A 12,220-nucleotide genomic window follows, 5' to 3' on the forward strand; every position below is an offset into this window, starting at 1 on the left:
TCTTCTTGAGTAATTCATATCATTGCATAATCTTATAGCAGCAAAACTCACAAATGCCTCCATTAATGGAAAAACATATATTGAAATGCGCGACCAAAATTTTTCCTACAAGGTTGTTCTGATATATGTACAAAACTTAAAAATCTTGGCGTAACAAGTTTTCGAAATTGGTTCCTTTTAATGTGGTTTGGACCTCTTCCCAATTCTGTACATGTTGTGACAATGAACCTCGATGAATCTTCACTTGCCGACTCTTTAACTCACGTTTTGGGACCTTTAGAAACTCTTGTACATCGTCTAGCCTCTGCATTCAAAAAAAAAAAAAAAATCATCTTGAACACATGAGAAAAGAACAATCAATAACTTGATCTAATTTTTTTTAAAGAAAAGATGTAATAACCACCGTGCGGTTCTCAACAAGATCTTCATAGTAGAGAAGGATATGGCGAGTGGTATTAAAGTAAGCCAATGCTTTCAAGGTCATTTCTTGAATCTGATTCAGCTCTGCTATCAAAAGTGTTGTGTTGATCATTGGCTTGTAACCCGCCAATATCTCAGCCTCTTTAGGCGAATGGACGTGAGACTTGTGAGTCCCGTTTAATAGCTTAGCATCTCTGTCATAAGAGTTTGAGAGTACTGATATCATGCGCCGCAATAGGTTTCTTCTGAAGAGGAAAATTGCAGAGACGCCTCGGGTTTTGAAGTAATCTACTATTTCTTCATGATGTTTCATTAGACCCTGCAATGTTTTACAGTGCAAAATCCAAAATCAACAAAACCACACAGAAGCTCCCTAAATCAAAAGAGGTCCCTTTCACAAATTTGCCTCATAAGTGAAGAGCACTGAGTGAGAAAGATGTCACTCAAAACCACAACCTTATATCTCTTTAAGACCGTTCCCTTTCAACATATTTATCAACTTTGCAACTACAGTACAGTTCCTTAAAGCAAACTTATCTCTTTTTCAAACTTAACACAAACATTGTCTTATCAAGAAAACAGACCGTTCCTTATTACTTTCAACTAACAGGTAGTTCATTTATACGCAAATGTGACCAGAAGACAAGGCAGGGAATCTAGCGAGCTCGTTGTCCAAGCACCCAGATGCAAACAGAACAAAGTCGAATATAGATAGATATAATATGAATCATAGAGTACGAAAGACAAAAAAAATATGTCACATTGTCCGGAGAAATATTTGTGACTTTGGAACACTTTACCTGATTAAGCATCCACTTGAAGCCAACAGCGGAAGTGCACTCATTCTTAGAGGCACTACTCAACCAGTCTAGATTATAGACTTTGTCAAGTGTCTCAAAAATGGTCGAAACATTAGCCCTCCTATCTTTCACAGAAAAGATCTCTCCGTTGGAGCTTATGTTAGTATGATTGTTAAGTAAAGTCTCAAACCAGCCACTACCAGATCTCTGCATCGAGATAATCGCAAAGTACCTAACCGGTTGGCAAGAACATTCATCCCTAAATCATTCAAAACCCATAAAGCACTAATCAATAAAAAGCGTAGACCCAAGAATCATAAAGGCTCAAACTTTTTCTCTATCTTTCTTTAGTTACCTGTTATATGTCTTTGGTTTAGGGTAATGCACAAATGGAATGTCCCATGGTTCAATGTTAGGCTCAGGGCAAGGCCTCTCAAAGACTTCAACGTTCAAGAAACCATAGTTGGGACTGACTCCGATTTGCTCAAGACAAATCGAGCAAATGTACACAGCGCAGACCATTACAAAGAAGAGAACGACCATTCTTAATACAAGTGACGACTTTTTAGGAAGCTTCAAGACAAAACTATCCTGAAACAAAACATAAAAATGAGCACATTTATGTCCTCGTGTTAATTAAGCTTTGTTTTGTTGTTTGAGTCAAATGGAAATAAAACCTCAGAAACTTTCTTTTTTAATGCGCCAGACCCAGATGCCAAAGAATCAATTTTTTTTTTTTCAAAGAATCAATTTTTATACATTAGAGTAAAGGAATATGAAAAAAATCCTAAAGAAAATCAGGAGCTGGGCTTGAAACTACTGGACGGATCAGCAAAAGATTGCTCCGAGAAGAGGAAACTCTAATCCGATGCGACCACTCACAAGCAGATTAAAACTGAACAAAGCGTAAAATCTAAAAGCCACACACAAGACACAACGAAATGTACCTTGGGGAGGAAAGAAGGATCGTCGGCCATGGCTGTCTCAATAGAGAGAGAGAGAGATATGAGAGATCAGAAAGGAACAGAACACAAAGACATTGAATTCTCCAGACAATCTGATAGAGGAAAAAAAATTATATTTTATTCCCAAGAATTGAAAACGAAAAACTTTTAAAGAATTTCAGTTTGAGAAAAAGTGCAATGATTAGAGAAGCCCACGACCGTTGTTTTTCTCCTTTACTGTTCACTTGAAACTGGGTTGTTTCAAATTCACGAACATCGAATTATCAAACATTAAAATGCGGCATTGGAAATTAAATTCTCGTTTACAGATTTGAGGATAAAAGAAAATATGGAAATCTCAGGAAACGGGGGAAAAAAAGAAAGCGTAAACCCCGAGAAGAACAAGTCAAGCTTAAAAACGATGTCGTTTGCTGACATGCACCAGCGCTTTAACCAATCAGCAATCACCACTATTGCTTCCTTTTAAGATTTAAATTTTGTTAAAAAAAACGCCAATCAATTGTTTTTTATTTTTATAATACGAGTTTAATTCGTGTAACAGATTCCCACGGTTTGACTTGTGCATTTGTTTTCAATTTATTTGATTCTTGTGTTTACTACTTTTACGTAGTCTTTCTATTTCGAAGATTATAATAGCTTCAATCTAAATGTTTTCCACGGTCTATATATTCTAAATTTCTAATATATCAATCCCGTGAGAAACCGAACATCAACATCAAGAATCGGATATATTTTCTCATGTGATGTAATCCCGTGAGAAAGCGAACATCAAGCGAGCATCAATCCATATCAATGTCAGTGATACTAAAACTTTGACTGCAGTGTTAAATATGGATAATGGATGTTGTACAAAAAATAATGACATTTGATTTCAAATAAAATTGACAACACAAAAAAAAAAACACTTAGTTAATGTGTTGGTAGTGCTCGGAGCTGTTGTAGGTTTCAAAATTGTTTGTAAGATTGAGTAAATAGTAGAAGCTTATAGGTATTTTTTTCTCTCAATTCTAGTTTAAAGATTAATAAGAAGAAGCGAAGTTCGAAAAAAAATCCGACATTTTTATAGCCATTAATGTTTCCTGAAGCTTTGAAAAGTGGAGACACAAAAAATGAAATTCTTCAACCCCAAACAATATTTACATCGGCGAGGGACAGTGAGGAAGTGAAAAAAAATAAACAACAAAAGACAACACAATACAGAACAAATTAGCAATACATAAGGCCCCTCCTAAGAAGAGAAGAAACCCAAAAACATAACACCAAAAAATATCAAAAGAAGATTGTTACGTAGTTGTAGAATTCCTTCTAGTGGTGATAAAAAGAACTTGTCTTGCGATCTTTCTTGGATTTCACAAATCCTAACCCTAATCTCTCTCTCCACCAACCACTCGACCCTTTTGATTTGCTTCTCGGCGAATCATCGTCTCCTTCGCTGAGTTCCTCCCTTAAAGTTGACATTCTCTTCGTCGTGTTGGTTTCTTCCTTGAGAGGTAAAATCATGCCATCGAAGAAGATTTCATCTGCTGTGATCATGGAGAAGTTCTTGACACCGAACTCAAAATCATCATCTGACGACACAGATGCCTCCTTGTACTTGATCATCTCGTTCTTAGTCGCTGCGAAACCGCTGGAGAATGAGATCCTTGGCTCTGCGTATCCACCGTACTGATGATGTTGCTTCATGTTCGAACACTCCATTTTTATCTTCTGTCTCTCAGTCTCTCTCTCTCTCTTGTGTATTCTATTGTATTTGTATTTTGTTGTAGTCTCTAAGGGTAAAATGTATGTATTTATATGATACAATGTTGGATTCATATACTTCTTATTTTATATAAATATATTGGGGATAGATAATACCATATTTTTGTGCATGATGTCACAAACACACAAAGGGACAAAAGTGTTGTCTCTTGGAGTTTAGAGATCTAAGACTAGATTCTTAATTGATTTATGTTATCTTCAATAATGACTTATAACCCATTTTAGGGATCAACAGCGGGGAAAAGTTAAAAGCTAATAGTCTCTTGATTCACTAGAAGGGCCAGACCATCATTATCGGTAGAAACCCTTTTGGGTCTTTAAGGTATTTTTTAATTATTGTCTGAGTAAAAAGGTGAATAAGAAATTTTGTTTAAAGACTCATGTATTTGGTGTATGCATTGGAGAAACCAAGGTGTCGAAGAAAAAAAAAGAAAATGGGAGAAATGAAAAAAAAAATAAAACAAACCCATTCTCTCTTCCCAATTTTTCTAACCAATCTCAGGGTTCCACGTACAATTAAAAGACGTATACAAACGTCCTCAATTAATAGACGTTTTTACTCATTCTCTCTCCTAGCTCATTTTTAAAATATTAAGTTTTTACTAAAGACGCTTTTAAAGACGCCGATAATGATGCTCTTATCATCACAATAACAATATATTACTTCTATTCATCGTTAGAAGATAAAACCCTAAATGAACGCAAATGGATGTTTTAAGCACATGTAAGTCTCAATTTTATGCACATGCACTCTCAGAAGAAAGTATCATGCAATTTCTGAGAAATTTCGCAAACTTAGTTTGTTTTATGCTTCTTATAGAAAATGGGGATAAATTTAGTAATACTTTGCTGGCTATCCAAACTCTCCAAAGGTTACACAAAAACCATTTGTTTAAAGCATATAATTATTTAAACCCTAGAGATTATCTTATATAATGATAGCTGTTTATTGGCTAATTGTACACTGTAATTACAAATCTGAGTTCCCACGCAACTGGGTTTCCGACACGCCGTTAACAGTAATTATATTAATTACACACACACACACACACGTTGATCTTCAGTGCTGATCACTCCAACAACCAAGAAACACATTTTGCAACCAAACAAAAAAAACAGTATTACAATTTACCGTACGTTTGTTGAAGTATTTATCTAGTCTATTTTTTGTTATATCGACTATTAAGTTTTGTTTTCGTTTGAGGTGTGGCACTTTATTGGTAGATTCTTTTGCCAAATTTAGAAATCTCATGTATGAAATATATAAGAGGAAACCTAAAATGACATATAAGTCACAGGACAATTCAAAAAACAAGGATTATATATGTAACGAACCTAGTTAATTAATTTGGTATCCATTAAAGAAAATATTATCTATAATATCTTATTTAATTTTATCTTTCTGTGACGTCTGGTTGTGTATAGATTCAATAATGTGTATTTATGAGAGCGTGTCTCTCCGATGGTCTCCCATATAGTGAACAAAAGTTGTCTCTTGCAGTTCACGAAATCTGAGAAAGTTTTGTCTTCTTGCGCTGATTTATGTATCAAACGCATTATTATAAAGTAACAAAAAAAGAGGCTCGACGTACAAGGTTGGATCTTGGATTTCACCTATAAATTTTCAATAATAAAAACAAGGTTCGGTGAACTTCGTGCTTCTTTCCACTTCCACTTCGTACACTAAACACAACATCATTAGTCAATGTCGGTGTTTTCTTCTCACGAGGCAAGTGATAATTCCAGTTAGGGATGGCTGGATGGGCAAAACTATCCAGAATATGGCCAGCTCAATTTTGGGGGTTAAAAATAGTTTTATAGAGAATTTGGACGGTATACGTTACTCTATTTTGTTTACGGGGTTACTTGAAATCTAATTAAGGATTCTATATGACAGGATATTTGGCGAAAATGGATAATAACGTAATTCAAAACTCTATGTTTTCAAAGGTGTTGTATACTAATTCGATGAAATCTCTATTGTTGGTTTTTAACGTTCGGACCGTATATGCTCAATGGTCGTTTTGAATTTTTGATAAGGATGTTACTAAGGGATTGAGTTGACTTAATTTGTATTCATATATTTGATACTGAAGAGGAATATATACTGATACCATAAAAAAATTATAAAATTTGTATGATTTATATTAAAGACTTGTGCATAGCATATGAAAATTTAGATTTTTATATATCGACATGTCATTTGTAGAAGAGTATGTTACTCTGATACCATATAAAATTATAGAAAGATTTCTACATAGGATTTAGAGTTCCAATATATAATGTTGGATTGATCCATTCTATATCTTGCAAGTCTTGATTGATATAATACTCTAGGGATAACATGCAGATTACAAGAACACAGAGAAGGAAATAAATGATGCAAATGTTTTCTATTAATTAATACTAGATATCACATCACGAATTAAGCGCCTGTAGCTCAGTGGATAGAGCGTCTGTTTTCTAAGTAGAAAGCCGAAGGTTCGACCCCTTCCTGGCGCGTCTATTATGACGGGTTATTTTTTTCTTTTTTCATAAATTTTTTGAAGAGAAAGAACATCATGTTCTAGAAGGGGGCGAGAGTTAAGTATTTGAATAGTCTTTGACTCGCCGGATCTGTCTCTCGAGTCCCGGCGGTGTAAAACCCTATTTCTTCCCTACTTTACGCCGCCGACTTATGCTATGAAGGCTTTCCATCTCGACCGTGGAAACACTCTCTCTGTATCTCTTTTCTCCGATGTCACCAACTCCAAGTACTCTCTCTCTCTCTCGAATTTTGGGTTTTTCTTACCCTCGATAGATTAGGATAAATGTGTAATCTTTCGGATTCTCTCGCTTTCTCTGTTGCCTAAGCAATGCGTGATTTTGGTTATCAGAAAGAAAATTTGCGTTTTCGATTGTGTGTTTGTGTTGTCGGACAGACCTTCACCGGCAATTAGTAAGAGACTTGTGGATTTAGGGAAACTCTGTTTGATAGTTTTGCAGCTAAAAGCTCATCACTTTCCTTGTTTTGATTCAGTTTCGCGATTACCTTTTCTCGGTTTTGAGTTGTGTGGAAGAGATGCGAAACAAACATTTGGGGCATTATTTTTGTGTGTGTGTTCAGGGAGCTCTTGAATTCGATGCTATATGGAAGTTTGAAGCTGGAGGTATCGTTTCTCAATGCATCACTTGTAAGTTTTTGTTGTTTCCTCCATTTTTTTCATTCTCATTCTAAAAAAAGACTTTGATATATTGATCTTAACCGAATTGTATCATCAGATACCAGACATTTTTCCTCTCTTAGCTGCTGCTCAGAAAGCACTTGTCTCCAAGTCTCGTGATTCGTTATCAACCAGAACTCTTCATTCTGAGCTCGTGTACAATTACTCGGGGTCTAAGCATGTAAGAACCAACTTTGCTTGTGAGTTGTAATTGTAATAAGAATAGCTTATTTTTTCTGAATTTGTCTAAAATGTTGGTGTTCATTTCTTCCTCTAACTAGATTACAGAATCATTGAAACGATGTGGGATTTCCGAAAACTCTACTTACATTCTAGCTGCCCGGTTCAATGCTTCTCCTGTTGAGGTCATAATCTCTTCAACCATCTAAGATCTTACTTTCCATGTTGCTGTGTTGCTTTTGCATTATAAATGAATATAAAGATCAATCATGACATGTTTAAAGATTAAAACCAGATGGAGGAGGTCGCGAAATTGATCAACGGGAAGGAAACTGATATGGAGGAGTTGAAGACGCAAGCAAATGAAGCTCATATACTAAAGGTAATGTTATTGTGGTACACAGTTAAAATCCGTTGTAGTTAGCATCCTTTTGTTATAGAAATAATCTCCTACACTGTCATTGAATCTTTCAGCATTACAAGATAACTAGCCAAGAACTCGGGATTTCCTCTCTCGGAGATGCGATTGTTTGTCGGATCGCTGCACGCGATGCTTTGTAAAACAAGAGATCTGTATTTCGTTCTTTCTTTCTTGTTAGTGATTTTTTTCCTTTACAAACAAATTGGACACTTCGTATGTAATTCTTTGCATCTTTCAGAACAAAGTTGGTTTTCTTATTTTCTTAACCTCTTCTATTTCCTCTCCTCGTGTAATTTTAACTCAGATATTTTATGGGATAAACATAAAAATGACCAAAAACACAGAATTGAGACTACTAATTACATGTCCTTTGCCCAATATAGAAGTGAAAAGACTCAAAAAGCCACATCAAACCAGGAATCTTGCTCATTTTGAGCAAGCCCAAAACCAGTGTCACTCTCTTCTTGCACTCAACTATAAAAACACGCCAACAAGAAAGAGCTCAACTTTATGAATCAAACAAATTCCCTGAAAGAGTAAGTAACTAAACCTAGAAAGAACTAGAGGCAATTTGTTCTGAGAAGAATCAAATATGATCACTGGAACATATCAGCAATGGTGTTTCCAGAATCTGAAGAATTTCCATTCCCAAAATCCATCATCATCATCATATTCAAATATTCATCCATATCACAGTCTCCTCCTCCTCCACGCCATTGCTCTGCTTCGACAGAATCCGTGCCACTCACGCTCGCACTTGCACTCTTTCCTATATCATCAGCCGCAACAGATGAAGAAGTGTAATCCACAAACGGGAAGTTGAGTTTAGCCCGTGGCCCACGGAATCCAATAGCGGCCCGATCATAGGCTCGAGCCGCATCCTCAGCTGTTTCGAAAGTCCCGAGCCAGACACGTGTCGCTCTCTTGGGATCTCTGATCTCAGCTGCAAATTTTCCCCAAGGTCTCTGCCTCACTCCTCTGTAGCCATTCTTCTTGTTCTTCCTCTTCCTGATTTTCCCGCCTTCCGCTTTCTTCGTCGTGGCCAAGGAGCTCTCTTTTCTACTACTGTCACTAGTAATCCTTTCTTCTACCTCTACTTGCTGTTTATTTTCAATTCTCTGATTTGGCGCGAAAAAGTAGTTGCAGCCGAGACATCCTTCGATCATACACACTTGGCAAGTGTCGGAATCCGACCGAGGCATTCCCGCGCTAATCACGGTGCTGTCGCGGGAGAAACTCTGAAACGGCGCCGTTTCTTTTTCCCCTGAGATGACGTGTTGCAAGGCGGAGACTATAACTGAGAGTTCTTGCTCCGGTGATAACTGCTCTTGCTGATACGGGTACTGGGTCCGGGTCGAATCGCGCTCTGAGACCGGAGCTCCGACGAATTCGGGTCTGTTGTTTGGGTAATGCATTCTCGATTACAATTTACAATTTGATTTTGGATTTTGGTCGACTCTGTGATTGTTGAAAGCACCTGGAGATGATTGAAAATATTTGTTTTGTTTTTCTGCTGTGTTTGGGGAAACTGAAAGTGGAAAGAAGCTCTTATATATATGGTTCCGTGTTTTTTTTTTTTTTTTCAAATGTCTATGTGGCTTGTCAACTGCCAACTGGCACACACACTTCAGACACGGGGGTCTTTTGGAAACACGTGCGTTTATTTTCTCGAATATCTTCATATAAAAACATGACATTTTTTTATATTTGAGTTGGGTTTATATGACATGACATTTCTTCTTTAAGCATAAAGTATTAATCAATTATCATCATTTGTGACGCTTTTCTTCAAGAACCGCTTTTGTGTTTTAGTTATTTAATTATTATTTTAGCGCTTTATGTTCGTTTTCACACAGTTTACAATTTAATTTAAACATGTTTAATGGGATAAGCATATCTAGGTACGGAATTGATTGGCTTAGAATAAAATCACGTGCCATTTTTTAACTTATTATTTTTGCCTGTTATTGGAGCAATTCGCCTTCACATTTATCATTAGCTATTGAGATCAATTTGTCTTTCTCGATGACTAGATCCATCGTCTCAAAACTCAAAAGCATTTCTCTCTCTTTTGTCATTTTTATACTCTTTTAGTACGTCGAATCAATCCTACAACGTTTTCGAAACTTATGCACATAGACATGTGTAACATTACAATAACATTGTGATTCACACAAACAATGGTATATTTGACGCTCTGGATATTTATTTTTTTAAAAACAAACATATTCATTTTATTAGCACATCGCAGTGCTATTAAAAAAAATCTCTTTGTAATGGACTACATTTGATAATCAATCTGATTTTCTAAAACTTTATGTTTCAATCTAATTATTCATAAATTTCAAATATGGCTAATTAAAAATTTTACATTGAAAATGAGATGAAATCTAAATTACTAATAAGGATAAAAGCCAATAAACTAATTATCAATTAATTTTGAATAGAAGTTCATCAAACTTAAAATATCTTTTAATAATCATGTATTGCTTAAATTTGGTAGATTGATTATTTTAGACTAGGACTCGATTCGATTACAGATCGTACGTGATCACATATTGAAAGTGAAACATAATCAACTATTTATTGTAAATTGATTTTGAGTTGTAATATCATAAAACTTAACATTATGATTGTTGACATATACATCAAAACTTTGAATTGTCTTTAAGTTCTACACCTTATCACCACCCTTTGGCAAATGCATCCACTGTCTCTTACTTCAAAGCATAGTCTTTAGCAAAAAAACTTCAATTCAATTGACTATGGTCACTAGTCAGCTTTACATACGAATTTTCAAAAGTTTTTTTTTTAATACATAGAAAATATGATTGCGAACACAGGTATGTTAGTAAGTTTACAGGTCGACTTACTAATTAGCATACTTTTATTCAGTGAAAGAACAATGAATAGTAAGAAGAAAGAATCCATTAGAATATATACATTAAATCGAACTTGTAAAAAGAGAAATTCAACTAATATGAGACAAAATGACTTCGTTGCCTCGTTGGATATTTTTTTTCTTCTAATAATAAAAATAAAAGGAAGATGAAAATAAACGAAGGAAGGAGAAAATGAGTTACGACACATAAAAAAAAAAAGAGAGGAGAAAGTTAAGTGAGTTAATTTGTCAAAGGTACTTATGAATGAAAAAAGCGAAGGTTTGATGTTTCTCACTGATCTCAGATATTTCAATGACTTTTTATTCTTTTTATTTTCAGGTCAATATTTCAATGATTTATAGAACTTGTTGAAGTGTATGTCATGACGCTGAGCTGGCATGTGGATATCACTAAGCCCTCACGTCACTCTATCATTTGATTGTGTTGACTGTTTCTCGACGCTGACCCACCACGTCTTTGCTTTCTAGAGTCTCTTGACTACTCTCTTCACGCTGACCTTTGATTATTATTAATTGACTGTACTGGGGAAACATAGTACATTTTTCAAAAGGATTATGGAGATAATTTAGTCTATTTATTGATATACTTTTATATATCTATGATATGTACAATTTATGGAGGCATAACCAGTTTTAGTTATTTATGATATGTATTTATGGAGACATAACTTTTTTGTTTTGCTGAATATGTATTGGAAAATACTCCAAAACATACAATACTAGCATGTTGACCTTTCTTGATATAGTATTCGTTCCAAAACATTTAGGGATATAAGGAAAAAATGAAGAAAATAATCTTAATTTGTATCCTACAAACTAATCAATATTTAAAATATTTGTACTAAAAAGTAATAATGTTACAAAAAAAAATCGAAGAATAATTTTTTTTTTAATTTTTTAAGGGGTCTGAGGCGAGCTGATACTTCCTCTATTAACAAATACTAGTGCAATTTTATTTAATTTTTACACAGATTAAAAGTTATTAAAAATTTTACTTTTCTTTTTATTACTAAAATAAATAACTTTTTCCTTTCTGATTAATAAAATAAAATAATAATTTTAAAACAGGATTTTATGCTTAAATTCAAAAATAAGAAACGAAATTAAACTCTTAAAATGTCATTTTTGTGAATCAAAAGAAGTATAAACATTAGCAATTATATCTACAAATTATTCAAAAATTTGGGAATATGAATATATTTTTACAGTGTATAAAACTTTTTTGTAAATGCGAGTGTGTGAGTAAATACGACAGGCTAGTTATTACATTCATCTTTATTTAACTTTTTTGGGTCATCACCAAATTGAATCTATCATCTGTAAACAAAATAGGAACGATAAGTAAAAGCATTTCCAAATAGCCACCACAGGCAGAGGCACGTTGAGCACGTGCAAAAATGATTTAGAACACGTTTATTGCGCTGACCAACGTTTTACTTCATTATCTCGCTGCCTCGTTACTTTTTCACTTTATCTTCTCTTAATTTGTTTTTTTCCTTCCACTAACCAGTTAGAGATTCTATGGATTAGTACTAATCAGCAATTTACCTCGATATTTAATTGATAAC

The 12,220-nt window shown here is 34.6% G+C and overlaps 4 protein-coding genes and 1 non-coding gene across 5 annotated transcripts; 2 read left to right on the forward strand and 3 right to left on the reverse strand.

The window, feature by feature from the left end:
* Positions 1-95: 95 nt before the first annotated feature.
* LOC18029515 lies at positions 96-2,477 on the reverse strand. Its single transcript, XM_006412165.2, has 5 exons — positions 2,168-2,477; positions 1,576-1,811; positions 1,221-1,479; positions 404-739; positions 96-304 (listed from the first exon to the last, which is right to left on the reverse strand). The coding sequence occupies exons 1-5, from the start codon at positions 2,195-2,197 to the stop codon at positions 137-139; spliced, it is 1,029 nt and encodes a 342-aa protein (XP_006412228.1). The 5' UTR covers positions 2,198-2,477; the 3' UTR covers positions 96-136.
* A 1,013-nt stretch (positions 2,478-3,490) lies between these two features.
* Positions 3,491-3,943, reverse strand: LOC18029516. Its single transcript, XM_006412166.2, has one exon. The coding sequence runs from the start codon at positions 3,881-3,883 to the stop codon at positions 3,491-3,493; it is 393 nt and encodes a 130-aa protein (XP_006412229.1). The 5' UTR covers positions 3,884-3,943.
* Positions 3,944-6,375: 2,432 nt separating this feature from the next.
* Positions 6,376-6,448, forward strand: TRNAR-UCU. The gene has a single exon. It is a non-coding gene; the product is annotated as a tRNA-Arg (tRNA).
* A 43-nt stretch (positions 6,449-6,491) lies between these two features.
* LOC18029517 (EKC/KEOPS complex subunit Tprkb) lies at positions 6,492-8,057 on the forward strand. The gene is made up of 6 exons (XM_006412167.2): positions 6,492-6,699; positions 7,053-7,119; positions 7,208-7,330; positions 7,431-7,514; positions 7,625-7,711; positions 7,804-8,057. The coding sequence occupies exons 1-6, from the start codon at positions 6,629-6,631 to the stop codon at positions 7,888-7,890; spliced, it is 519 nt and encodes a 172-aa protein (XP_006412230.1). The 5' UTR covers positions 6,492-6,628; the 3' UTR covers positions 7,891-8,057.
* A 26-nt stretch (positions 8,058-8,083) lies between these two features.
* LOC18029518 (ethylene-responsive transcription factor ERF109) lies at positions 8,084-9,255 on the reverse strand. The gene has a single exon (XM_006412168.2). The coding sequence runs from the start codon at positions 9,163-9,165 to the stop codon at positions 8,347-8,349; it is 819 nt and encodes a 272-aa protein (XP_006412231.1). The 5' UTR covers positions 9,166-9,255; the 3' UTR covers positions 8,084-8,346.
* Between the last annotated feature and the right edge of the window lie 2,965 nt (positions 9,256-12,220).

Source organism: Eutrema salsugineum, unplaced genomic scaffold (genome assembly GCF_000478725.1).
Source record: "Eutrema salsugineum unplaced genomic scaffold, Eutsalg1_0 scaffold_1, whole genome shotgun sequence".
NCBI lineage: Eukaryota > Viridiplantae > Streptophyta > Magnoliopsida > Brassicales > Brassicaceae > Eutrema > Eutrema salsugineum.

What these genes read in the sequence shown, in the direction of transcription:
- LOC18029515 (XM_006412165.2), bottom strand. Translation starts at nt 2,197, where the DNA reads ATGGCCGACGATCCTTCTTTCCTCCCCAAG. An exon ending in AAACCAAAGACATATAACAG is followed by an intron (nt 1,480 to 1,575) that starts GTAACTAAAGAA and finishes TGAATGATTTAG; the next exon opens with GGATGAATGTTCTTGCCAAC. An exon ending in TCAAGTGGATGCTTAATCAG is followed by an intron (nt 740 to 1,220) that starts GTAAAGTGTTCC and finishes AAAACATTGCAG; the next exon opens with GGTCTAATGAAACATCATGA.
- LOC18029516 (XM_006412166.2), bottom strand. Translation starts at nt 3,883, where the DNA reads ATGGAGTGTTCGAACATGAAGCAACATCATCAGTACGGTGGATACGCA.
- LOC18029517 (XM_006412167.2), top strand. Translation starts at nt 6,629, where the DNA reads ATGAAGGCTTTCCATCTCGACCGTGGAAACACTCTCTCTGTATCTCTT. An exon ending in CGTTTCTCAATGCATCACTT is followed by an intron (nt 7,120 to 7,207) that starts GTAAGTTTTTGT and finishes TTGTATCATCAG; the next exon opens with ATACCAGACATTTTTCCTCT. An exon ending in ATTACTCGGGGTCTAAGCAT is followed by an intron (nt 7,331 to 7,430) that starts GTAAGAACCAAC and finishes TCCTCTAACTAG; the next exon opens with ATTACAGAATCATTGAAACG.
- LOC18029518 (XM_006412168.2), bottom strand. Translation starts at nt 9,165, where the DNA reads ATGCATTACCCAAACAACAGACCCGAATTCGTCGGAGCTCCGGTCTCA.